General features: G+C 43.7%; 1 protein-coding gene across 9 annotated transcripts in view; it reads right to left on the bottom strand.

Annotated features, from left to right (window-relative positions):
* herc1 (HECT and RLD domain containing E3 ubiquitin protein ligase family member 1) overlaps positions 1-27,039 on the bottom strand; it is a 96,729-nt gene that overhangs the window by 54,928 nt on the left and 14,762 nt on the right. For all 9 annotated transcript variants that reach the window (XR_013907693.1, XM_026187799.2, XM_026187955.2 and 6 more), the window contains exons 11-21: positions 26,761-26,895; positions 23,371-23,536; positions 23,106-23,231; positions 22,434-22,655; positions 21,846-21,998; positions 14,837-14,969; positions 14,478-14,669; positions 12,130-12,354; positions 10,700-10,873; positions 10,482-10,596; positions 10,265-10,385 (exon numbers count right to left, since the gene is read on the bottom strand). Coding sequence is in view for 8 of the 9 variants with exons in the window: in XM_026187799.2 (XP_026043584.2) it covers positions 10,265-10,385; positions 10,482-10,596; positions 10,700-10,873; positions 12,130-12,354; positions 14,478-14,669; positions 14,837-14,969; positions 21,846-21,998; positions 22,434-22,655; positions 23,106-23,231; positions 23,371-23,536; positions 26,761-26,895 (1,762 nt within the window). In the remaining variant the exon portion in view is untranslated. The remainder of the gene's footprint in view (positions 1-10,264; positions 10,386-10,481; positions 10,597-10,699; positions 10,874-12,129; positions 12,355-14,477; positions 14,670-14,836; positions 14,970-21,845; positions 21,999-22,433; positions 22,656-23,105; positions 23,232-23,370; positions 23,537-26,760; positions 26,896-27,039) is intronic.

Genomic DNA, 27,039 nt, shown 5'->3' on the forward strand with positions numbered 1-27,039 from the left:
TGCCTTTACCTGCTCCCTCCTATACTGATGTGGTGTATGTGGTATTGCTGAGCTTGTATGTGGTGTGTGAACTGTTATACTTTTAAAAACAAAACTGTTTTATAAGTTAAGTTTTCTTTTGTGACCCATCCCATGCCCCTGTTATTTCTTCTCCACATCTGAACCATGGTTGCAGTTCAAGGGCCTGAGGCATGAAATTCTTTTCAGATCAGCTGTGATCAATATTTTTTGGAACTTGATAAATAACAATAAAAGCTGTAATGGCTCCATTAGCATTTTGTGTAAATGTTTGTGTTAAAATTATAGCTTTAATGAGGTCTTACTACATTAGTTTTAGTTTGTATATGTGTACATATAGTATGTATATTTACAGTACAGTATGTTGTGTTTGTTGACATATTTTCAGGTGGAAGCAGAATATGTGAGGATTACTACTGCTGCACATGTTCCAAGGCTTTTTACACAACTTGACCAATACACTGACCAGCTCATAAAAGTCTTCAAGAAAAAAGGAGGCGTTGCAGGGAAGAAAATTAGACAAACCAGCCACACAGGTGCGTTATTCTGTTGGTAGCAAAATATTATGGCTAATAAGATCATTTTCAAATTTAAACAGCTAGTGTATGGTAGCTGCACAGTGCACTTACATTTATATTAAGCAAGACAAAGTTTGGTACTCAAAACGTTGGAAAATTTAAATTACCTAAACATATGTAAAATCTGATCCCTTGATTTAGGTTAAACCAGAAGTGAATGTTTTTATGTTATGTTTTGAATGCAAAAAAGATGATGTATTAGTTTGTCTTTACCTCCATTATGGACATATATAATGTGGTGGAAACCCTGCCCAACAGGTTAACTATTCATGTCCATGTGATGATTAGTTGGTCTTGTGTACATGTCTATCTGTGCAGTGGATATGTCATTCATTTTGCGTATAATGTGAGTTTCTGTCATCCTAAAGTATATCTGTTTTCTCTTCCTGTATCTCTGCCACTCTCTACAGAAGGAAACCATTGAAAAGGGGAGGGAGTGTGTCCTCAGGGCACTACCTTTTTACCTGAATGAAGACCCAAGCATCCTCTTCAAAGAATAATTGGTTGGTAATTTTAGTTTAGTTTTTTATCTGTATTAAACCAAATTTTGAATAACTAATGTTGTTGCATGTTGTAATGTTGTTGTTGTTGTAATTTGCATGGAACCTGTTTAAGGACCCTTAAGGAAATAATAGCTCAAACGAAAAATTCCAATTCCCGTCATGATGTGCTCCCTTCTCGCATTATCAAAAACGCCCTGAATATTGTAGGACCCTGGATTTTACTTATAATGAATTCATCACTACTATCACGCTGCGTCCCTCCGTGTTCAAACATGCAGTTATCCAACCTGTAATCAAGAAAAGTAATCTTGATCCTAATGTCCTCTCAAACTATAGGCCGGTATCGAAACTCCCTTTTATGGCTAAAGTCTTAGAGAAAATTGTTCTCAAGCAATTGCAATCTTTCTTAGAGGCAAATGGAATCAATGAAAAATTCCAATCTGGTTTTAAACCTCACCACAGTACCGAGACAGCTTTACTGAGAGTTTTTAACGATCTCCTCGTAACTGTTGATACAGGGCGCCCTGTGGTTTTAGTTCTTTTAGACTTGTCCTCTGCTTTTGATACGGTCGACCATGATATTCTCCTTTCAAGACTTGAACATGTAGTTGGCCTTAAAGGCAAAGTACTCTCATGGTTTAAATCATACCTATCCGAGCGGTTTTTCTCTGTCTCTATGGGAAATCACTCCTCTTCCCCCGCACCCCTTCGTTGCGGTGTTCCCCAGGGGTCTGTGTTAAGTCCCACGTTGTTCTCTCTCTATCTGTTACCCCTGGGAAAAATCTTTAGAAATCACAATATCTCTTTTCACTGCTATGCGGATGATATCCAAATCTATTTCCCTTTGGATTTGGATCTTCAATCCCCGCTATTGCCGTTGCTTAATTGCCTGTGTGACGTCAGAGACTGGCTACTACATAATTCGCTCACCCTCAATGAAAACAAAACAGAAATTATCGTCTTTGGTAGCCACATGCCGTTGAAACAGCTTTCGGAGACTTTAGGTTCCTATGCCAGCCACTTATCGCCCACTGTCAGAAATCTCGGAGTAATGCTGGACAGCTCCCTCAAATTAGATAAGCAAGTGGCTGCAGTGGTAAAAACCAGCTTCTACCAACTACGCCAAATCTCGAAGGCAATGCCTTACCTACGACATAAAGACCTTGAAAGGCTCATTCATGCTTTTATAACCTCTAGACTGGACTACTGTAATTCTCTTTACTTAGGCCTCCAACTCTCTCTTATTCAACGCCTACAATTAGTCCAGAATGCCGCAGCACGCCTTTTAAGCGGCGCTAGAAGACAGGATCATATTACTCCCATTCTAGCTGACCTCCACTGGCTTCCTGTCAAATACCGTATTGTTTTTAAAATTCTTTTATATACTTTTAAAATCTTAAATAACTTGGCACCCAGTTATCTGATTGACCTTCTTAATCTATATATCCCTACAAGGGCACTCAGATCCTCTAATCAGGGGCTTCTAATGCAACCAATGTCTCGATTAAAGACGAAGGGGGATCGGGCATTTGCTTTCGCTGCACCAAAACTCTGGAACAGCCTACCGGTTGATGTCCGTGTGTCGGAAACTATCCAATCTTTTAAATCTCGGTTAAAAACCCATCTGTTTAAGCTCGCTTTTCAAACTACTTAGCTTAATTTTCCCTGATTCATGTCTGTTCTTATATTATTATTTTATAATTTTATTCTTTGTTAACTGTTTTCTCCTGTTGTAAATTGCAAGTATGGTTCGTTTGTGAAGCACTTTGTTGTACTTGTGACTTTTAAATGTGCTATAGAAATAAAATTGAAATTGAAATTGAAATTGAAATGTTTTGGGAAATCTTCTTGTATACCCAAACTATTTATATTTATCGTTGAATCTGTAGTCTAAAATAGTGGCGCACTGGGGTGCATGTTCCTAATATTGTGTTTACGTCATTAAAGGGTAGCTTTGGCCCTTTTTCTTTCTTTTTTTAAAACTGGATGCCATTTTTCTATGTTTTTGTGTCTAAGCTACAGCTGTTCAGAGGGATCTGGAACAAATTACCCTTGCTATCTTTACCATCGAAAGAGCTGATGCCAGCACTCCTCCAGCCGATGTGGGTATAACCATCTAGTGTGTCCTGCATGACCTGGAAGACCTGGCCTCTGCATGTGCACTCTTAATGGGTGGGATATATGCACTGAATCTCAGTTAACCTCAAGACTGAAAGCTAAGAGACAATCAAAAGTATTGAGATTTAAAGGTTTTAATTGAGAGATGATACTGCACCAGAAATGTTGAAGGGTGGTGTGTATATTAGCGTTCAAGGCATATTGTTATGAGGTGGAAATATGTTCATATTCAGTTTGTGTTACATTGTGTGCATTGTAAAGGTAATTGCAATACATACTAAAAATAAGGGTAAGTTAGGAGGTTGATCTGATATCCTCGTGTTGGTGTTGTTCCCAGATCATCATACTAAATGTTGTTCCAGGATCAACATTGCAAGTGACCAATCAGAATGTTGTGACGTCATACTTTTGCGACTTCGGGAAAAACCGGCGTAAAACAAAAAACTGTACTTAAGCTGCGTGAAACCGCCTCTGTCCGCCGATCAACTGACCCTAACCCTAACCGTAACCCTTTAATAAACAGTAAGCAGAATTGATATTGTCCTTGCAACATTGGAATTTCATAAATGCACGAATGGCTTGGAATAGAATAACGTCACAACAATGTGATTGGTCACTTGCAATGTTGAACCTGGAACAACATTTTCATGATGGTCTGGGAACAACACCAACACGAGGATATCAGATCATCCAAGTTGGGAATGCAGGATGAATGTATATTTTGTGGACTTTTAAAGACGAACAATTGTTTCCATGTTAAAATGTTTACATCTGAAGTTTTTTGCCCAAACACTGGTAAAATAAATGTTGACAGTGGCAAGTGTTAAATGGTTACTGCTGTGCTGTTGCAAAAAAACTGAACGCTGACAAGCTGTTTTATTGTTAGACCATAATGTTGGCATGTTTTGTTAAAGTTTTATTTGGGATGGTGATGTAATTTTCTTTGATTGCTAATATCAGTGGACTATTTATTATTATTATTGTTGTTGTTGTTGTTGTTGTTGTTGTTGTTACATTTTTTTTTTTTTTAATTGTGGCTGTTGAGGTGGACACTTCACTTTGCATTGTTAAAGGAAAGCACTTCATTGGCATTGCGTTACTGGACTGACCCTAAGCAATCATTGCAAATAGCAACTTTGCTATCCATTTTAGACACTAAAAGAAAAAAACACTCACAGACCTTACTAGCATCACATGTGCATAACTCAAGTGTCATCTTATCAATGTGTTATGTGATCTTCAATGCGTTTTTTTTTCCTTCTATTTCTGGTAGATACAGACATTTAATTTAAAGTCTTGATGTTGCATCTGTCTACATACTGTTAATTACTAACCCTAATGAGCTGTTGTGTTTTATTTTGGACTGGGTTTACACAAATGCTCACTGAATGTGTTGGCAATAAAATAAATTTTAAAAAATAAGTTGGATGTACTTAATTCATTTGTGTGGAACCTGTTGACAAAATAGATTTATGTAAAACTAATTAATAAAGCACAAGGTGGCTGAAAATATAATATTTGAATTAATCTAACTTAAATTTAACATTTTACTGCCACAAATAAGAAATGTGTTGAAGTAACTAATCTAAACTATCTAACCTGAAAATATATCATCTATGTTCATACAACATAACTTGATTTAGTTAGTCTTAAATATGTCTTGTTAATCTTAAGTAGTTTTTTTAAATTAGATGAACTAAAGATTTTTGCTTTAAACTAACATAATTCAATTTCGTGGAACCTGTTGACAAAATAATTTTAATTAAAGTCAACGTTTCATTTTTTTGAGTGTATATGGAGATGGTTCGGATTCAAAATGTCAGATGATCAGCAGAATAATGTGTTCTGTAGAGAATCCCTAAAAAATGTTCTGACAAAAGTTTCAAGCACTGCTAATCTTTTCCACCATTTACAACAGCGCCATAAAGTGCAGTATGAAGAGTGTGAAACTTTGCTGTATCACAGATCATAAAGCCTCCAGCACTGAAACAAACCACATTACAAAACTCCCATACCCATGCTGTGCCTTATGAGAAGTGGAGTGACAGTACTAAAGCAGCGGCCTATCATATCGCTAAAGACATGGTCCGCATCTCAACTGTGGAACAAGAGGCCTTTATACAGCTGCTAAAAACACTGACCGAACATACCAGATACCTAGTCAAAAGTACTTTGCAAGAGAAGTACGGCCAAAAGTATATGCTCACCAAAATGTCTCATTGACCAGCAGGACCTGTGAGCCATACATGAATGTGACTACAGCCCAAGACCACACCGCAGAGCATATAGCTGAAGCCCTGCAGGATGCCCTCACAAGCTGGAAGTTCAACCTGACGCTTTAACGACTGACAACGGGGCTAATACCTTGGTGGTTGAGGATGCAGTGTTTTTGTCACAGACTTCATGTGGCCATTGGTCAGTACAATACTGAATCAGCTGATTTGAAATAAGAAAAAAGATTACTAGGCATGACATTAAATAAAAATCTTATAGAATCACCGAAAGAGCTAAACATATCTACAGGGTGGGCCATTTATATGGATACACCATAATAACATGGGAATGGTTGGTGATATTAAACAGGGGTGCAACGATATTCGTATCGATATTGAACCGTTCGATACAGTGCTTTCGGTTCGGTACGCATATGTTAAGTCTAATTGTTGAATGTTGCCATTGTGTTTCTTAAATTTGTACAGTCTTAGTTTAAGCAGTAGGATCAAAGCCATTCCTTTGATTCTGACCACCTCTCCAGCCACTCTGTGCTGGGGGAGGTTTTATTGTAGATACATCCAGATTTTCCACCCTGATTTACCAATAAATTCTTTACAAATCCTACCATGTGGATTCATGGATTTTTTTTTTCACATTCTGTCTCTCACAGTTGAAGTGTACCTCTGGTGCAAATTACTGACCTCTGTCATCATTTTAGGTGGGGGAACTTGCACAATCGGTGGCTGACTAAATACTTTTTTGCCCCACTGTATATAATATGAAATACATTTCCCTTATTACTACCAGAAAGTCAAATGGCTGGCATTTGTCACAGTGGTTTAGGGGAAACTAAAATCAGTCCTATTTTTCCACATATTAACACATTCATAAATTTTGTGCAGGTATAAAGATTGCTTCTTCTCTAACAACACTGCTCCAGAGGCCAAGCTGCAGATGATGTCCAGAGGTGAGGCAGAGGGGAGTCGGGCAGAGCTGCAGAACCTCCTGCTAAACTGTTCCTCAAGGCCCAGGCCAGCACTAGCAGCAGTCTGGACACTGTATTTGATGAAATTGCTAAGGAGCAGCCCCAGGCAGCACAGCCGCTGGCAGCAGGTGCTGCCATTGAGCTCGACACGTACCTCGGAGAGGCCCCAAGCCCTCGTGAAGACAGTCCTCTGAAGTACTGGGGTGTCAACAAAATCAGGTTCCCCACTTTGGCTAAAATGGCCCGTAAATACCTCTCAGCCCCATGTAGCAGTGTGGAAAGTGAAAGGCTTTTTAGCTCATTGTCACATATTATAGATGAAAACAGAAACAGTCTGACTGCTGATAATGTAGAAAAGCTACTTTTTTCTTACTTTTCTTAAAAAAAACCTGCCACTCACTTTTTCTAAATAGGCTCCATTAAGTGAGTCGTCTTAGACTTGATGTTAATACCTACCTCAGTTGCACTGACTGCCACAGTTCTATGTTGGTGGATGTTGTTAGTTTATTCAAATATTGTGCACTAAATAGCAAAGATGTTTATTAATGCCCTTTGTGTTGTCCAAAGCGGCAGAGTTTACAACAAACTGAAAACAATACTTGAGTTGCACTGTCACTGTTTACATTTTTTTTTCATCATTATTTATTCTGTAATATGTTGCATACAACATGCTTTTCATTTTAAATAAATGTTCTTAATTCCAAACCAGTCCCTTGTTTTTTTGTTAAATTATAGGACTAAAGCTGTTACCTGTAAATTTAAATCATGTTTTTTATTAAGTACTCAGTATCGGTATCGGCAAGTACTGAAATGCAAGTACTCGTACTCGTTTTCCGAAAAAAGTGGTATCGGTGCATCCCTACTGAAGATGTTTCACTCTCATCTGAGAAGCTTCTTCAGTTCTAAGGTCAAATGGTGGAGAGTCCCAGATTTAAACCCAGTGGGAGTTTCCCTCCAAAGAGGGACAAAGGAACCCCTGATAATACTCTACCTAATCACATGAGCCAAGGTGTGAAAATGGGTGTGGGTCACAATCAGCCAAGGTTTTGGGTGAGCTCATTGTGAAACCTGTACAGCATACACTACATTGTTAAGTTTGTGTTTTGGCGTTTTGTCTTTCGGGTGAACCAGTTTCTGTCTGAGTGTGTTGCTGGGTCTGAAATGCACTGGGATGTCATGCTTGGAGAAAACTCTCCTGAGTTTCTCTGATACACCGGCTACATAGGGGATGACAATGTTGTTGCGTCTGTCCTTCTTATCCTCCCTCGCTGGTGTCTGGTCTTCTTTTCTGTGCCTCTTTGCTGACTTTAAGAACGCCCATTTAGGATAGCCGCACGTTTTGAGTGCTTCCTTTACATGTGTGTGTTCCTTCTTTTTCCCTTCAGGCTTAGAGGGAACATGTTCTGCCCGGTGGTGTAGGGTCCTGATTACTCCAAGTTTGTGTTCCAGAGGGTGATGGGAGTCAAAGAGGAGGTACTGGTCCGTGTGTGGGGGCTTCCGGTAAACTTCGATGTTGAGTTTGCCGTTCTCTTCAATGTGCACGGCGCAGTCCAGGAACGGCAGACAGTCGTCCTTTGTGTCTTCCCTGGTGAACTTGATGTTTTTATCCACAGCGTTAATGTGCGCAGTGAAGGATTCCACCCAGGTGTCGTCTACATATCTGTACCAGTGGCTGGGTACTCTTCCTTTGAAAGAGCCAAGAGCCTTCCTTTCCACTTCCTCCATGTAAAGGTTGGCTACAATAGGTGACACGGGGGAGCCCATGGCACAGCCATGTTTTTGGCTGTAGAAACCTTCGTTGTACTTGAAATATGTAGTGGTGAGGCAGAGGTCTAACAGTGTGCAGATCTGATCAGGTGTGAAGTTGGTCCTGTCCTCCAAGGAGCTGTCTTCTTGTAGTCGTTTTCTGACAGTCTCCACGGCCTCCGTGGTGGGTATGCAAGTGAAGAGAGAGACTACATCAAAGGACACCATGGTTTCATCTGGATCCAGGGTAAGTTTCTGGACCTTGTCAGTGAAGTTGTGTGGGGTGTTCCCCACAAGAGGTGCTAGGACGGTAGCAAGATGTTTCGAGATATTGTAAGTGGCTGAGTTTATGCTACTGACTATGGGTCTGAGTGGGACACCTTCTTTGTGGAGCTTAGGAAGTCCATAAATGCAGGGTAAAGGCGGTGATATGTAAGGCGGTCAAAGGTTTGTCCTTTTCAAGCTCTTGAAGGAAAGCGATAACTTTCTTTTTGTAGCTGCTTGTGGGGTCTCGCTTTAATGCTTTGTAGGTATTGTTGTCACTGAGGAGAGTAGTGATCTTTGTGTGGTAATCTGTAGTGTTTAGGACCACGGTGCATCTTCCCTTATCAGCTGGTAATATAGTGATGTTGTGGTCTTTGCTCTGGGAAGCGACGGCCTTCTTTTCTTGTATTGTGAGGTTGGACGGAGGGACTTTGGCAGTGGAGAGGGTGGCTGAGACTTTCATCCTGATTTGCTCTGCTTCTGTTTGTGATAATTTGTTCATCCGTACGGCGGTTTCTGTGGCTGTGATGAGGTCCACTATGGGCAACTGTTGCGAAGAAATGGCAAAATTGAGTCCTTTGGCTAATACTCTCTTTTCAGGTTCAGTGAGATTCCGGTCTGAAAAGTTCTTCACCCATTTTTCCTGACTTCCTCAGGTGTGTGTTCTTCTCTGAGTTGTGTAGATTCAGACTGACGAGTGTGTGTTTTTGAAAGCAAGTTGTGGAATTTCCTGCGTTGTCTTTCTTTTTCTTTAGAGTGTTGGGACCGCTGAGCCTTGTCCACAAACTTGTAAACCTCTTCTAAGATTGGAGACGGTAGAAGGGTTTTCATTTCCTGCAGTCTAGCTAATCTTGCTCTAATCTTGCTAATCAGCTATAGTGAAATGGACCTGTCTTATCCTTTCACTTAGAAGCTGATTTTGTGCTCTCCGTAGAATCAACTCTGTATCCCCTGACAGTGGATCCAAGGCGCAAACTCTTAGGAACAACCTTGTTCTGTCTGCATCTTCGTTAAAACGAAGATGGTTCCTATAATCCACTAGTTTCCTTGATTCCTTTTCATACTCCCGCACCAAGTGAAGGGTGTTCCTCCCCAAATGTACGCCGATGGTGTGCGTCCTGCTCGGAGTCGCCATTACCATTAATGGAGGTCCTGTTTGAGCTCACATTGGCACGGACCTCGTCGGGCCATTTCAACGGAGTACACAGGGATATCACTTTGTATTAGTTTTGGTGGCTTATGCAATACGATATCCTGAAGCAGTGCCTCTGCGCACCATTTCTGCAACGAGTGTGGTGCAGGCACGAGTCTGCAGATACTGACTGACCAGGGCATCACAAGAGAGAGATGAGATAGGGCCAGAGGTACCTAATTCCCACATTCCAGCCTCCTTCCATTGTAATAACCATCTCACACAGGCGCAGAGAGTGGACGTGCTGCATTGGAACAGCGTTTTGCAGATGTGTTCTCCCACCCTCAGCCGTGCCAATCTCATAAAGCACAAAGGGAGGAAGCTGTAAAGCTGATTGTGCTAAAAAACAGCTGTTCATTTTGCAACGTTGTGTTTATGGTATCAATCACACACTTGATCTCAGTCCAACAAAAGATACTTTTCAGTTACTAAAGACAAAAGTTAGGGCAGAGAGACCCATCACCCATGTATTAAAATCAACCCTTATATTTGAAATTATGTTGGTTTGTTCCTAAACAGTTTGTGCTACACTTTTTTGACCCCTTAAATTAAAGGTGAAAGTCTGTTGTTGAATCACACATTGATTTATTTAAATAGTGGTGTGCAGAGGCAAAACTAAAAAAAAAAAGAAGCTTTGTTTACTTACCCTCCTCTCACGAGAAGAAGATCGTGTCTGGATGAAGTCCATGTTCTTACAGGCTAGTAAGCGGTTTCGTACCTTAAAAACACACCGATAGACTTCTGCCAGGGACTTAGATGGTTGATACCTGATAGGAAAATATTTCCTTTAGACAGGTACTGTGGGACAGTATGGAAATGCTTCATGTATTTCATATATTAAAAGGTGTATTTTGTTTTACTACCTGCCCTCTCCACAGGCTTGGCCGAGCAGCCCTGTGTGCTTCAGTAAGGCTGCCAACACAAACCTGGACACAGTGTCTAATAGGGTCTCATTACTGAGAGATGCATTGTCCCAGTCTGCAACAAAATCCACAGTGCAGTCAGTGAATGTATATACCTGTAAAGCTAATTGCATTAAAGAAATGGTAGGATTCTGTATATACTCAAAAAAGATGCAAACCTTTGCCAATAGCGTACTCATGCATGTTGATCCAAAGGCTGTTGGCAGGTTCTTTAGAGGAACCCAGAGCCAAATCCACCAAGACACTCAAGTCAGGATGCAGTGTGCAGTCGAAGGGTTTCTGCTCCTCATTACCAGACAGTGCAGCCTCCAATAATGAGCTGATGCAGGTGTCTGAAGGACAAGCAAACAATTATCTTCACAAGTCACAGAAGAAGCGATAAATGAACTCAACTGGACAAGAGCCCTAGGATTCTGATCAGTCAGAAGTAATGTCCTGCTCTAAGTTACATTCTACTACTAATCTACTCATGTTGCTACTACTGTCCGATACCGATACCGATATCATAAATTTGGATATCTGCCGATACCGATATCATCAATTTGGATATCTGCCGATACCGATATGAATCCGATATAGTGTTTTTTAATCAATAAAACTGTTTTTTTAATATATCTTGCTGCATTTTGTATAAGTTCATACTCAAGTTTAAATAAACAACAACACTAAAGCTATTCTGTTATACCTGTATGTAAAAAATACAACAAAATATTTCATAGTTCAGCAATACTGATCAATCTAATAAACTTAGACCTGCACCATCCTCCCTATTCTGGTATTTTAAAGAGTACTTAGCATAAATATTAAGCAACCTAACTAATAGGGTTCCAACTCCCAGCAACAACAAAAATAAATAAATAAAAAATAGTAACCACCCCTCACGCTCCACCTCATGATGCTTAATCGACGTAACCAACCTTAATTTGATGCAGTGTGGAAAAAAAATGCACAGAAATCAATTATTTTTCAAGAAATATTAAATAGATTCAACATCTTTCTTCCACAGAACTGCAGACTGCACAGATGGTACCTTCCCAAAGGAAAAAGTACTATAGCTTACTAGGGTATATTAGACTTAACAGTTACTATATACAGTAATTGACTTCTATTCATTTTACACAAGATTAAAACTTTGGGTGTAAGACTCAGATAATTATTTATTAAAAGCTCGACATTTTAAATGAGAATAAGAAAGAAAAGTATGTCTTTGTGCCCCCTTTTCCCTGTTCATGCCCTATCGGCCCCCCTGGCTAAACTTTGCTAGCTCCGCCCCTGCACAGTTACCAGCGTCAGCTACGTAGAAAAAGATCCTCGAGTAGAAAGTAATATTAAATAAATTCTAACAACAGCTGATTAAGCTTAAACGTGCTGCTGTTGTTCAGCCGCTGGTTTCCTCTTTCTGGTGCAAAGTGGGCCAAAAGCAAACAAGAGAGACGATCAGCTGATCACAGATCAGTTTCATGATTGAAGTAGCAGCAGGAGAGAGAGAGAGAGAGAGAGAGAGAGGCCGTCGCTCCATATATCGGTTGTTAAGCTTATCGTGTTAACTAGTTGCTACTGGTTGTGTATGTGGGCGTCCGTCCTGTACCTAGCTGGGGGATGTCCATCTCCAAGCCATTGCTAAATAGCGGTGTTTTGAGCCAGTAAACAGTATCTTGTTCCTCCAGTGAGGTGGGAGCTCCCTGCAGCATCCCACCAAGGCAGCGCCCAACTAGCAGGGCGACTGTCCTCTCCAGGTCCACAAGCCACACCCAAGAAAGTGCGGGCTGCGGCAGGGTCATTCCTGAGGCTGGCTCAGCAAAGTCTGAGGTACCTGGAAAAAGACAAATACGTTCTCCAATTTAGTACTCCACCAGACGTCAAGATGGCCCCAACTGCAGGGTGTTGAAACATATCACCTTTCATTATAAATAACACGATATGATTTTCATTTTCTCATATCAGACATCAGTGTTACATATTAATGTTAAGGCCAAAAATGAGTCTTGCGAAGTCGCATCTATTCAGCATCTCACACGAACATCTAGCCTAGAGGTCGGCGACCTGCAGCTTGCAAGCCAGGGGTTAGGATTAAGGTTACCCCGAACTAGGGCTGGGCCATATTATACCGTTCACGGTAATACCGGTATAATGTTAGGCAACGATAGGAAAATGAAATATCGCGATAGAATGGGAGTAAAACGCGCATGTGCAGTGCCTTTGTTTTCATACGCACATGGCCGATTGTTGAGTGAAACAGATGATCCAGAATTGGTTTGTAAAAATGGTGCAACTTCAGTGATGTGGAACTGGTTTGGTGTTTGTCCGTCAGATACACAACAAAGCACATTTTTTTGCAGAACATGCAAGCGGCCGTTGTTATTGTCGTATTTGTCGGACTAAGATGCTCTTAAATCTGGGAGTAATCTGGGTCCTAAACTCCGTATGCTTCAGGTCAAACAACACTGCAGCATCACTTAGAGTTAAAAACTGTCTAAATTCTTTCATCTTTAATAAAACGATCAGCATTGCTGCTTTACCAGGTGTAACTATAAAGTTTAACTTCCAGGCATCCATGAAAACAAAAGTTATTACATTTAACGGAGTTAGAAGTTAGCAGGAAGCTAGCGGAAGTTAGCTCGCTAGTTTCGCTAGTTACCTAAGCATGATATAGCATGTTCTGACAGAGATTTCTGAAAAAAATCAAACGTACAGCTCTGCTATCACTTCCAACATAAATGAAGACAGGAAACTAAACAGCAGTGACGTTTGTAGGGTTACTGAAGTTGGGCTAGCTGGTATATAATGATGTGCTACGTGATCGCTAGCGACACAGCTATGTTAGCATAACATAAACAGTGAAGCTGGAGGACGAACACTAACACTTTTCCACTTATAAAAGTTAACGTGAAGGTTCTTCATGGTTAGAGACAAATGCAATCGCATGGCAGGATACTGTAAACGGACCAAACGTCAGTCAGGAGAACAACTGAGATAATCCATGCACAATACAAGGTTAGTCATTAATATACTGCAACAACATGGGAATAGAGCAGCTGCCAGAGAATTCAACATTAATGAATCAATGGTACAGAAGTGGAGGAAGCAAGAAGAATGAGTTTAATAAAGTTTGATTTATCTGACTGCTTTGTTTCGCTTAATGTGCCTTATAATCCCGTGCACCTTATGGTCCGAAAAATACGTACTGCACACTGCAGTTTAATGTTGCAAAGCACCTCTTTTTAACTTCAGTGGATATTATACATGGTTATGCTCAGGACATGTCAGCCCATTTCTACTGGAAATGCCTTTTGGTTAAACTTTCAGCAAGCAATTTGCATTTGTACTGTTACATTTTTATAAAGCTTTAATGTACATAAAAACCAGCTTCTTGTTTAAGTGAATATAAATGGAAGGTTGTCTTTTTGCGCTAGTAATGTTGTGGAGTTGTATTTTGTCTCGCATCAATTATATCGTCGGTTATATCGTTATCGCAAATTTTCAAATATATATCGTGATAAATATTTTTGGCCATATCGCCCTGCTCTACCCCGAACCCTATTATACTATATGTACCTCTGTCCCCGTCACCTGCATGTGCTGCTCTTCTTCTCCCACTGCTTGGTAGGAGCAGCTATGACTCTTGATGTTGAAAGTTGCCGACACCTGAACCGGCAAATTAATCCTCCAATTCTAGTGTATGTTTATGCCAAATTAAAAAAAAATCATCAAGCTCTTAAAGAGAAAAAACTTAACGACAGAATATGTGTACACGTAATGCCTGCACACATGGCTTTTTGTAATTACACTGCTGGCTTAGCTGACAAGGGCTCATAATTTAACATCTCCAGCAGAAATGATCACATCATGTGTCTGTACATGCATTTACCTCATCCCAGGATATTTTGTAACTTTTTTTTTCAAATTTTGACCAAGTTAACCTTGCTCTGAGCTCACCCTGAAGAGGCCACTGCAGCTCCTGGTCCTCCAGAGGAGAGGCAGCAGGCAACAGTCTGTTCAAACAATCCAGAGGAGGCAGCAGTTCCAGCAGTTGGCTCAACAGCGGCCTTGCCACCGACACCGGAAGCAGCAGTAAGGCGTTGATTATCTGACACAGCATGCTACCTGCTGCTGACACGTAGATCACATCTGCAGATTACATGGTCATAGTTTTATGACAATGATATAAAACAAAAGAAAGTATCTTCAATGCTAAATGAAAAGAACTTGAACTATCGGAGCAGAATGAGATAACAAGGAAGTGAAAACAGGCCTTTATAGCCAGATTACAACACAGGTCACTTGATTTCATTCACCTTGTAGCTTCTCCCGTATGCTGCCATTCCAGGAGCTCTCCTTTATCAGCGCTGCAGAGCGGGAGTAGATATCTGTGGCATGTGGCAAGAGCAGCTGCAGATGTTTGTGGAGCAATGACACACTGCTGGAGTTCTGCAAATAAACAGGGTGACAAAAAGTTTTTATATACTATGGTCATTTTCTTTTATTTGGTTTCTTTTATTCACTAAAAAAGTGACAGACAGACAGATTTTTACCAACATCACAGGGCTGAAATAAATGGCCTGTATTTGTATAGCGCTTTACTAGTCCCTAAGGACCCCAAAGCGCTTTACACAACCAGTCATCCACCCATTCACACACTGGTGATGGCAAGCTACATTGTAGCCACAGCCACCCTGGGGCGCACTGACAGAGGCGATCTATCTACAACATAGCACACCACATTATTAAGACACCACTGAAAAGAAGCATCAGTGAAATTATTCATCAGTAAATAAAACAGACATTTAGCTTTAACTCTATATTTAACCAGCAAAATGAAAGTTGTATCAACCCACTGCCACTGGAGACCAAGCCACTCCACAGTTTTCAAAGACACAATAAACAGCGTTTCAAGGCAGTTAAATTCAAGAAACATATGAAAACTAGTTTTTATTTCTTGACAAAAGGGACATAATTCACTTGCATCTTTTTTAACCTTGGACACAAAACTACTGACAGCAATGGCACCGTGCAAAACCCTCCCCTGTAGGTCACCTGACCTCTTATTGAGTGGGGGTTAATAAAAGACTCTCCATATAGGTTTCTGACATTCCTCAACTTTTAACTTGTCTCTCCAGACAGCATCGGTCCTTCCACTGAAGTGCCTTTTATTTAACCCTTGAACTGACATTTTATATAACAGTTTTCCACTCAGCATGTGAAAAGTCACGAGTCTTTCCGATTCATAAGCGAGGGTCCCGTCAAGAATGTAAAATCAATACTCAATTCCATTCCTCAAAAAGGATCTCTTTCATCGGAAATCTCTAATCCACGACTAGAATCTAACAGCATCTCCTTTTCAACTAAAGTTAAACATTTAAGCCAAAAGTCTAGAATACTCCTCATAATGTGGCTTGACTTGAACCAATGAAAGTTGTTGCTGTTTCTGTGTTCTGAAGGTCTGGTCCATAATTTGTCTCAGTTTGAGAGCCTTTGTCTCAAGCAGTCTTTTCAAAAAAGCAAGTCCAGTTCCATCACGTGCATCCGGCCAAGCCCCCAAAAACAACGGTTCCTCTAGAAGCCAAAACAATGAGGAAGCTGGTTCCAGTCTTTTCCAACAGAAAAGGGTCCAAGCTTTAAAAAGGCCTTTATAAAACATAGGAATTTCATAACAAAATATTAAATTACAGTTTAGTAAAAACACGGAAGCATCCATTCCTAACTCTCCTTTTCCTCTTAAAATAACGCTAGTTACTGGTTCCCAGAAAACATCTTCCCTTCCCATCAAGTGTTTCTGAATAAACTGCAGTCTGAAAGCTGCAGCTCTGCTCTCTAGGTGAGCTCGTCCCTGTCCACCTTCTTCTTTGGGCAAAAAGCACAGCCCGGTGTATCCAATGTCGATTATGCAAAAAAAACTTGATCATCAAGGATTAAAGTTTACGCGCACGGGTGCAGCGGCTCTTAGCTCTCCAGTTTGGTGCTCGTTTTTACTTTTAATGTGGATATTTTTGAATGTTTGCAACGCCGCCATCTCTTACAGTCGCCAGAACCTAATTGACCTAGGTTTTAAATATAGTTTGTCTGTTTCTGGCGACTATCAGCGAACACACAACATCCTGGAGGAGATAGCGAGACCGCCAGGGTCACCGTGGATGGTCTGCCCGCCCAGCAAGCGTAGAAGGCGACGGAGGGAAAGAAAGCGGAAGAGGGGATGCCGGTCGGGCTCAGACGCTAGGCTACGCAAACATCCACACCGGCCAGCACTTCCGAGCCTATCGGGCAGGGCTGCGTATAGGGCGGCCAGGGCAGACCTGAGTAGAGGCATCAGGAAAGCTAAGGCTGCCTATAGGAGGAGGATTGAAGATCACTTTGCTGACAACGACCCCAGAAAAATGTGGCAGGGGATCAATCACATTACCAACTACAGAAGCAATAACCAGGCGACATCTAGGACTGATGCCTCACTGGCTGAGGATCTAAACCGTTTCTTCGCCCGCTTTGAGACGACCAGGCCCTCAGCTGCCACACCACTTCCACCCGCCCCCAGCACTGGCACACTAACACTTAGGGAGCACCAAGTGAGGTGTGTTCTAAGGTCAGTGAATCCCAGGAAGGCGGCAGGTCCTGATGGAATACATGGAAAGGTTCTCAGAGCATGTGCTGACGAACTGACCGGAGTCTTCACTAAAATCTTCAACCTTTCCTTGTCATCAAACACCGTCCCGCCCTGCCTCAAAACCTCCACCATCATCCCCATCGCCAAGAAGACAGCTGTGGCCAGCCCAAATGACTACAGGCCTGTTGCACTTACGCCTGTAGTGATGAAGTGCTTTGAGAAACTGGTCTGTCAGCACATCAGGGCCGGTCTGCCTCCCACTCTGGACCCCCACCAATTTGCCTACAGGACAAATCGATCCACCGAGGACGCTATCACCATAGCGCTCCACACTGCGCTGAGTCACCTGGAGCACCGAGGAAGCTATGTGAGAATGCTCTTCCTGGACTTCAGCTCAGCATTCAATCATATCATCCCGGAGATCCTGGTCCAGAAACTGTCTCACCTGGGACTCTCCACCCCCATCTGCCTCTGGATCAAGAACTTCCTGACAAATAGACCACAGTCTGTCAGACTCGGCCCCCACCGGTCCAGCACCATCACACTCAGCACCGGGTCTCCACAAGGATGTGTTTTGAGTCCCCTCTTATCAACAATAGACCTGTCTGGCACGCAGTATGTTTGTGTTTGGTGGACAACCAGGGCCCTATTTCAGGAAGCCGGTTTAGTGCAAACTCTGAGTAAGTATACCCTGAGTTAACGAAAACTCTGGGTTTTCGGTTTCACAAAGCGAGTTTAGATTAATTCTGAGTGAGTTACTATGACGACACACTCCGTGAAGCTAACCTGCCCCCTAGCAGGTTTACTTCAACTAACCCCGACTTTCTCCGCCTCTTTGTCGGAAACCTGACTGTAGGAAGTGTCAGACATGGCGTGCTCCTTCCTTGAAGAGCCAGTAGATGTTGAAGCCCAAATTCTCCGCAGAGCTCTCCGCCGGGAAAGTGATCAGAGCGCGTTTGGACATTTTATAATTTCCTGATGATTTCCTGTGTGAACGTTACCGTTTTTCAGCACAATCTATAATTTATTTGAATAACATCCTCAGGCCTAATATTGCTCATGTGACACATCGCGGACATTCTCTCAGTTCATTACATATTATTTGTATCGCACTTCGGTTTTTTGCAAACGGGAGCTTTCTGTATAATATTGGTGACGCTGAGCACGTTTCCAAGGCTACCGTCTGTCGGGCAGTCAGGTTGTTACAGTTGCACTGAAACGTCTCCTGTACTGGTTTGTGGTGTTCCCCGGTCATAGACCCACAAGATTTATCAAAGAGGGATGCCACAAAATTGCAAGTATCAGCATGAACGAAACTTAATTCATGATGTGGTGATACTTGAACTACTACTTAAATTTTACATTTATGTTCACGGTTCCCAGGCGTGATTGGCTGTACAGATGGCACTCACATTCCAATCATTGCTCCTTCAGTAAATGAAGGAGACTATGTGAACAGGAAGTCTTTCCACAGCATTAATGTGCAGGTACATAGTTCCCTGTAGCATTTCAAACTAACAAATTATTTCATTATAGTAATGGATGCTAATTTGTGTTCTCTGCACTGTGAAGATCATATGTGATGCTGCCAACATTATCACAAATGTGGAAGCCAACTGCTCAGCCTCTGTGAGTGGTGGTGGTGGAGGACCCCCACCTGTTTTTCAGGCCTCCGCTTTTTTTTCTGTTGGCTATACGGGTCACATTTGAGCATACAGAGTAAGCAAATATGTACTTGTAATGTGCTCAGAAAATTTCAATAAGTGCTTACAGAGGGGAAATTAATGTAGCCTCTAACTGCAATTGATTTATATAGGACAAACAGACCAAGCACTATGGCTCATAATACAATTACACCTTACCTGTTTGGACTATATTTTTATATTTCATTTTTACTTGCTGCCAGGAACGTTTGGGGCCTGTTGGGTTGCACCTGCGCTCACGTCACATCACAAAATAAAATGTATAACATATAAAATAAAATAAAATATAATAAAATAACGTGTTAAATGGGTGGAAATCCCTAGATCAATGTTTAAATTAACACTCACGCATTGACTCTGTCGGCTTTGTTTTGCCATGCATGCTCCCTTTCTTTTGCAGCTGAGGCTGTGTTACTTTTTTTCCGCAAAATTTGCACGTTATCGGCATATGCTGCCATCAGAATTTCGGCCTCAAGCGCTGTAAAATACATTGACCGCGCCTTCTTTCCCTCCGTCTCCATGGTGACTCGCTTAATCTGTGCTCCACTAATCAGGGCTTTATGTATCCTCGTGCGCGCGCTTAACTTGGGGTTAAAGCAACTCCGCGTTGACTGCACTAATTGTTATCAGCCTTTCTCAAACCGAATATTCCGAGTTGGACAGTTCGGGGTTACTCAACCCTGAGTATCGTTTTTCACTCTGAGTTTTCTAAACCGGCTTCCTGAAATAGGGCCCAGATCCATCACCTTCTTCAGTCTGTTTGCCAGCACTTTTGACAGTATTTCATAATCAGTGCACAATAAAGAGACAGGCCGCCCCTTCTTAATATCCTGGAAATCACCTTTCTTTGGTAACAGCGTTAGAACTGCTCTCCTGCAGCTCTGAGGTCTCTGAGCCTTCAGTGAAGCTCTCCTCAAAAACCTCCATGACATCGTCACAAAGGTCAGACCTTGCTCTGTCCTTTCTTTTTTCCAGAGAAAAGAAAACCTTCATAGGAGCATCCATCAGAGAAAGATTTTGAAATCTGCAACAAACCTGAGCCCCCTGTGCTCCAGAGCCCGGCAAGGCTTTTTTAGATTTGAGGTTCTCAAACCAAACTCGGTTTCCTGTAAAATTTGCAGACACCTCCAGCTCCACTATGTCAGTCTCCAGATCTCTCAGAGATTTGGCCGATGAGTAGGGATGGGTATCGAAAACCGGTTCTTGTTGAGAACCGGTTCCCACTGTTTCAATTCCTTGGAATCGTTTGCCACTTTTAAAAACAATTCCCTTATCAATTCCAGTCGCCCCGAATGACGTCATCACGTTGAGTAGCGTCTTTTACCCAGTAGGAAACATGGCGCCTGAGCGGCACAAACGCTCAAAAGTTTGGTTACACTTTATGAGAAAGGATGACAACAGGGCAACGTGCAATACTTGCAAAGTAGAGATTTCATCAAAGGGAGGAAACACTACGAATATGCAAAAGCATTTGCTCAAAAAACACGCGATTGCGTTCAACGAATGTCGTGTTTTTGATCCGCTCTGGACTAGCGAAGCTCAACCCACCAGCAGCGGTAGCGTTTCCACGTCCTCTCCCGTTAATACTGCAGGTAACTAATCAATTAGCATTGCATATTATGTTAGCGCGATTTACCTTATTACAAAACCTGCTATTACTGTGCATTGCATTTAGATAACCATGATGAGAGAGACAGAGTCTGGCTCAGATGCTGGCAGGTCTCGCTGCAGTCTACCGGTAGCGTCTCCTTTCAGGCCAGGATAGACGAATGTCACCGAGCAGTGTCTAAGTTTGTGGTCAAAGGCTTGCACCCATTTGCCACAGCAGATGCCCCCGATTTCACTTTGGTAAGTGAATGTGTTTAATTGTAGGCAGGACATTACTGGATATTCTTGTGTAATTGCTACAGAATAATTTATGTTAAACTTTGTTATTGCTACAGGAGAATATTTATTTTATTATTTTACATATACATTTTTTTTCCTGGGGACCCTGTGACACCCCATTGAAGAGCCGTAGGCTGTGGCTCTCTTAAGATCTCACTGTTGGGTTTGTAAGGCCATGTTACTCCTAAATTTCTATCTTGTTCAAAGAGAAGATATAAAACACAGTTCTAAGCTAATCGACCTTAGTGTTCTCCTTTTTAAAAAAAAAAAAAAGAATCGATAAGAGAATCGATAAGAGAATCGATAAGGAATCGAATCGTTAAACAGAATCGAAAATGGAATCGGAATCGTTAAAATCTTATCAATACCCATCCCTACCGATGAGACAATGACAGTACACTGCTGACAAAATTCGTTGATTTCAGTTTTGCCAAGAACCCACCAGTGACTTAAAGACATAAAATCATCTTTCCGATTTATTTGCTTTATTTGCGTTCTCCACACTGTCAACAAAGATGACCACAGCGCTGAGTTCACCCACTGCCAGACTACACTCCTCTACTGAGCAAGGACAACTAGGTATGATCTTAAAACCATGTTGTCTCATGAGTTTAGAGAAGTCCATTTTGGCGATTTTGCACACTCAAAAAAAGTCAGTAATGCTTAATTTAATCAATTCAGAAAAGTAAAGTTAGAAACAAGTCCTCGATCTCTCAGTCAGACTCATCACACGCTCCACCGCCACACTCCCAGCATGCAATGCAGAAGGAACGAAAGAAAGATGCGGGGTACCAAGCACATTTTACACCTCTCCTGTTCACTGATAGAGAATTCAGTTTGCTCTCAGACAAACAAAACCAACGTGCCTGAGAGTTTAAAGCCATTTTAATCCTCATTACAACAACCATGTATGATCTGAAATTAAAGTGCAATCGGAAATAAAAAACGTCTTCAAATAAAACACTGTGAGGCTATGAAATTGTGTTGTAATCCCCCATCCCGTCATCCTGCCATGTTTTGGTAGTGTGAAAACTATTTTCTAAGTCATTAAGCATCAAGAATCAAAACAAATGTGTTTACACACTCTAATTATTCTAAAAAAGAGGAGCGCAGCCGTACCTCAGTAAGAGAGTTGATGTGGCAATATGCTAGAAGTTGCTTCTGCAGCGAGCAGAGAAGTTGGTGCAGGTGAGCCGGCTGGCTGCTGTCAGAGGAGGATGTGCCCTGCTGCAGCTTATCACTGTTCTTCTCCAGCTCACCGAAAGCCTGATCCTGTACAGCACAAACATACAAACACAAACATCTGTGGGTTCAGTTCCATTTATTTAACACTAGTCTACAACTGTCAAAGTCAGCTTTATTTTCAAAACCATGTACATGTACAGATCATACACAGGAGTCTGATATCGCAGTGCTCCCACGCTCTGATAGAAATCTCATATACACAACAGTCTCAAGCCGACTGTTGTTGTGATTTGGTGCTGTATAAATAAAAATGAATTGAATTGAAAAAAAGTTATTTCATCCAAGTAGTTTCTAGTTTTGTTTTGTTCGTCTGGATGTCAGAGTTCCATTTGTGGCTTTGCGAGAGCAGAAAACAGAATGATGTGGATAATTGAGTCAGAAGACTCAAGAGGAAAAGTACAGCCAGAGGCAGTCTAACTAGCATTCAGTGTGCAGTGTGTTCATTTCTCGGTATTAACTTACAGTATAAAAGCCAAGGTTCCTGAGCAGCGTCTTCATGAGAATCTCGGCCAGGTGAGTGTCGGGGTGGCCTGTGGTGGTGCCGTAGGCAGGCTCTGGGAGAGCTGTAAAGGCAGGGCCAGATGAAAGTACCTCTGGGCCATCAGCAGGAGAGCTGTAACCCAGGAGTGAGGCCACGTGGGTGTGGTCCTGGAGGCTGGTCAGGATTATGTCGAGCTGCATCCTCTGTGACACAAAATACAAACATTCCTGAGCAATGCAGGCAACAGAGACATGAACCAATCAACAAATTCATCTTTCACACCTGAGTAAGTGAGAATATATGAGGGCAATGTAAATCGATGCCATTGCTGCCCACCACTAATTTCCCTTTTGGTCTTCTGTGACTCCCCTCTGAAATTATTACGCTATTTAACATAAAAGACAACATTACTAAGATAAGTTACCCATGTTTCAGAGTTTAGTGTGTGATTTCTTTCTGAATCCTGTCCACAGCTACGTCTATTCCTCAGCCTGCATGCTTGTATCTACATGGCACTGATGGATTTGTTCCTGATAATCATTAGATTTTATTTAAAAAAAAACAGGTTCTGTTCCTCTTCTTTACAGGCTGTTTAAAGCATCAAGCAACGAATCCTGCGCAGCTCCATCTACACAGTATGTAGCATCGGGTACCTGTCCTTTGGAGAGACTCTCCCATCTGTCCGGACCCTGAGGTAGCAGAGAGTGAAGAAGCTCCATCCTCTCCCTCAGTGGTGGCAGCAACATGGTTGCCCCCACAGACAGAGTCTCAATCACTGCCTGAAGGAAGAAAGTATTTTAAAGTCAGTTTTAGGTTTCATTCTGATCACCTCCCATAATCCTTCATGACTTATTTCTGTTATGAGTTCAGTCTGAATATTACTCTGTTGATAACAATTATCCGAAAAGCATCTTTTACCTCCTGAATCTCGTCTGGCACAGAGGAGTCCATCAGTCTGAAAAGGAGGTTCCTCAGTGGCCTGGCCTGCCGGCCCAAAATACTCGTTGCTACGCCCCCCGCCAGGGCCAGCGCCAGATGATTGGACAGAAGCCGAAGGCACAGCTTGAGGAAGTTGTGATGCTCCCTTCAAATAAATTTAAAAACATTTTTAATCCAGAACTTGGCAAGGTCTCCTCCTTGAATCGCTACCTTATCGTGGTGGAGGGGTTTGTGTGTCCCAGGGATCCCAGGGGCTATGTTGTCTGGGGGCTTTTGCCCCCTGGTAGGGTCTCCCATGGCAAATTGGTCCTGGGTGAGGGACCAGACAAAGAGCGATTCAGAAGACCCTTATGAAAAGAATATCGAGGGAACAGTTTACCCTGCCCGGGATAGGGTTACCGGGGCCCCGCCCTGGAGCCAGGCCCAGGGAGGGTGCCCGAGGGCGAGCGTCTGGTGGCCGGGCCTTAGTCCATGGGGCCCAGCCGGGCACAGCCTGAAGAGGAGACATGGGCCCATCCTCCCGCAGGCCCATAGGGGTCGGGTGCATTGTGTGCCGGGTGGCGGCCAGGAGCGGAGGCCCTGGCGAACTGACCCCGGGCTGCCAAGACTGGCAATAGGGACATGGAATGTCACTTCTCTGGTGGGGAAGGAACCTGAGTTAGTGCGTGAGGTTGAGAGGTACCGGCTAGATATAGTCGGGCTCGCCTCTACGCATGGCTTGGGCTCTGGAACCAGTCTCCTGGAGAGGGGCTGGACTCTGTCTCAGTCTGGAGTTGCCCCTGGTGAGAGGCGGCGGGCTGGGGTGGGTATGCTAATATCCCCTCGGCTTGCTGCCGGTACGTTGGGGTTTTTCCCGGTGGACGAGAGGGTTTGTTCCCTGCGCCTTAGGGTCGGGGAACGGGTCCTGACTGTCATCTGCGCTTATGCGCCGAGTGGCAGTTCGGAGTACCCAGCCTTCTTAGAGTCCCTGGGGGGGGTGCTGGAAGGTGCTCCACCTGGAGACTCTGTTGTCCTGCTGGGAGACTTCAATGCTCATGTGGGTAACGACAGCGAGACCTGGAAGGGCGTGATTGGGAGGAACGGCCTCCCTGATCTGAACCCGAGCGGTGCTTTGTTATTGGACTTCTGTGCTAATCACAGTTTGGCCATAACAAACACCCTGTTCGAACATAAGAGTGTCCATAAGTGCACGTGGCACCAAGACGCTCTAGGCCGTAGGTCGATGATCGATTTTGTAATCGTATCACCAGACCTGCGACCATATGTTCTGGACACTCGGGTAAAGAGAGGGGCTGAGCTGTCAACTGATCACCACCTGGTGGTTAGTTGGATCAGGTGGTGGGGGAGGACGCTGGACAGACCTGGTGCACCTAAACGCGTAGTGAGGGTGTGCTGGGAACGTCTAGCAGAGGCCCCAGTCCGGAGAGATCTTCAACACACACCTCCGGCAGAGCTTCAACAGCATTCCGAGGGAGACTGGGGACATTGAGTCCGAATGGACCATGTTCAGCGTCTCCATTGCCGAAGCTGCTGCATTGAGCTGCGGCCGCAAGGTGGTTGGTGCCTGCCGTGGTGGTAATCCCCGAACCAAATGGTGGACACCACAGGTGAAGGGAGCCACCAGGCTGAAGAAGGAGTCCTATCGGGCTTGGTTAGCCTGTGGGACTCCGGAGGCAGCCGACAGGTATCGACAGGCCAAGCGGAATGCGGCTCGGGCAGTGGCTGAAGCAAAAACTCGGGTGTGGGAGGAATTCGGAGAGGCCATGGAAAAAGACTTTCGGACTGCCTCAAAGAGATTCTGACGTTGTAGGGCTGTCCTGGTTGACACGCCTCTGCAATGTTGCGTGGAGATCAGGGGCAGTACCTGTGGACTGGCAGACCGAGGTGGTGGTCCCCATCTTTAAGAAGGGGGACCGGAGGGTGTGTTCCAACTACAGGGGGATCACACTCCTCAGCCTCCCTGGGAAAGTCTATGCCAGGGTGCTGGAAAGGAGAGTTCGTCCGCTAGTCGAACCTCGGATACAGGAGGAACAATGCAGTTTTCGTCCTGGTCGCGGAACACTGGACCAGCTCTTTATCCTCTCGAGGATACTTGAGGGTGCATAGGAGTTTGCCCAACCAGTCTACATGTGTTTTGTGGACTTGGAGAAGGCATTCGACCGTGTCCCTCGGGGTGTCCTGTGGGAGGTGTTGCGGGAGTATGGGGTGTCTGGCCCATTGCTACGGGCCATTCGATTCCTATACGACCGTTGCAAGAGCTTGGTTCGCATTGCCGGCAATAAGTCGGACTCGTTCCCGGTGGGTGATGGGCTCCGCCAGGGCTGCCCTTTGTCTTCGGTTCTGTTCATAATTTTTATGGACAGGATTTCTAGGCGCAGCCAAGTGGCGGAGGGCTTTCGCTTTGGTGGCCTCAGAATCTCATCTCTGATTTTTGCGGATGATGTGGTTCTGTTGGCTTCATCGGGTGAGGGCCTCCAGCTCGCACTGGAACGGTTCGCAGCCGAGTGTGAAGCAGCGGGAATGAGGATCAGCACCTCCAAATCTGAGGCCATGGTTCTCAGCCGGAAAAGGGTGGAGTGCCCACTCCGGGTCGGGGATGAGTTCCTGCCCCAAGTGGAGGAGTTCAAGTATCTCGGGGTCTTGTTCGCGAGTGATGGGAGAAGGGAGCCGGAGATCGACAGACGGATTGGGGCTGCAGCTGCAGTAATGCGGACGCTGCACCGGTCCGTCGTGGTGAAGAGGGAGCTGAGTGTAAAAGCGAAGCTCTCAATTTACCGGTCGATCTACGTCCCTACCCTCACCTATGGCCACGAGCTGTGGTTAGTGACCGAAAGAACGAGATCACGTATACAAGCGGCAGAAATGAGCTTCCTCCAAAGGGTGGCTGGCCTCTCCCTTAGAGATAGGGTGAGAAGTTCGGCCATCCGGGAGGGGCTCAGAGTAGAGCCGCTGCTGCTCCACATCGAAAGGAGCCAGCTGAGGTGGTTCGGGCATCTGACAAGGATGCCCCCTGGGCGCCTCCTGAGGTGTTCCAGGCATGTCCCACCGGGAGGAGGCCCCGGGGCAGACCCAGGACACGCTGGAGAGATTATATCTCTTGGCTGGTGTGGGAACGCCTTGGTATTCCCCCGGATAAGCTGGAGGAGGTGGCTGGGGAGAGAGAGGTCTGGGCCTCTTTGCTTAGGCTGCTGCCCCCGCGACCCGGCCTCGGATAAAGCGGATGAAGATGGATGGATGGATGGATGGATGGAACTTGGCAAGGTTACATTCTGATTGGTCACATATGATTTCACTAAGTGCAAGAAAGACTATACAGCAAGCCCAGGAGGGTTTATAACGCCAGTGAAGGCTGGTGGCTAACAGGCTCACCTGGATGAGGGGAAGGGAAGAGGAGGGACCTCGCTGTTGATGCCTTCACAGTATCGTTCAAGGAAGGAGCGCAAATGAGAGAATGTGCTTTCTTCTAGGTCAACGCAGTAGGGCCGGTGCCAAGCTACTACTTGCCTAGAAAGAAGTAATAAGTAAATATTAGTAAAGTATGTAAGGTACAGTAAATTACTTTGATCTACAGTAAAGTGTTGTGTCGATGTCATAAACATAAAGGCCTGTGAAACCAAAATCCAAACAATAACTGTGATAACCACATTT

Source organism: Astatotilapia calliptera, chromosome 1, assembly GCF_964374335.1.
Source record: "Astatotilapia calliptera chromosome 1, fAstCal68.1, whole genome shotgun sequence".
Classification (NCBI taxonomy): Eukaryota; Metazoa; Chordata; class Actinopteri; order Cichliformes; family Cichlidae; genus Astatotilapia; species Astatotilapia calliptera.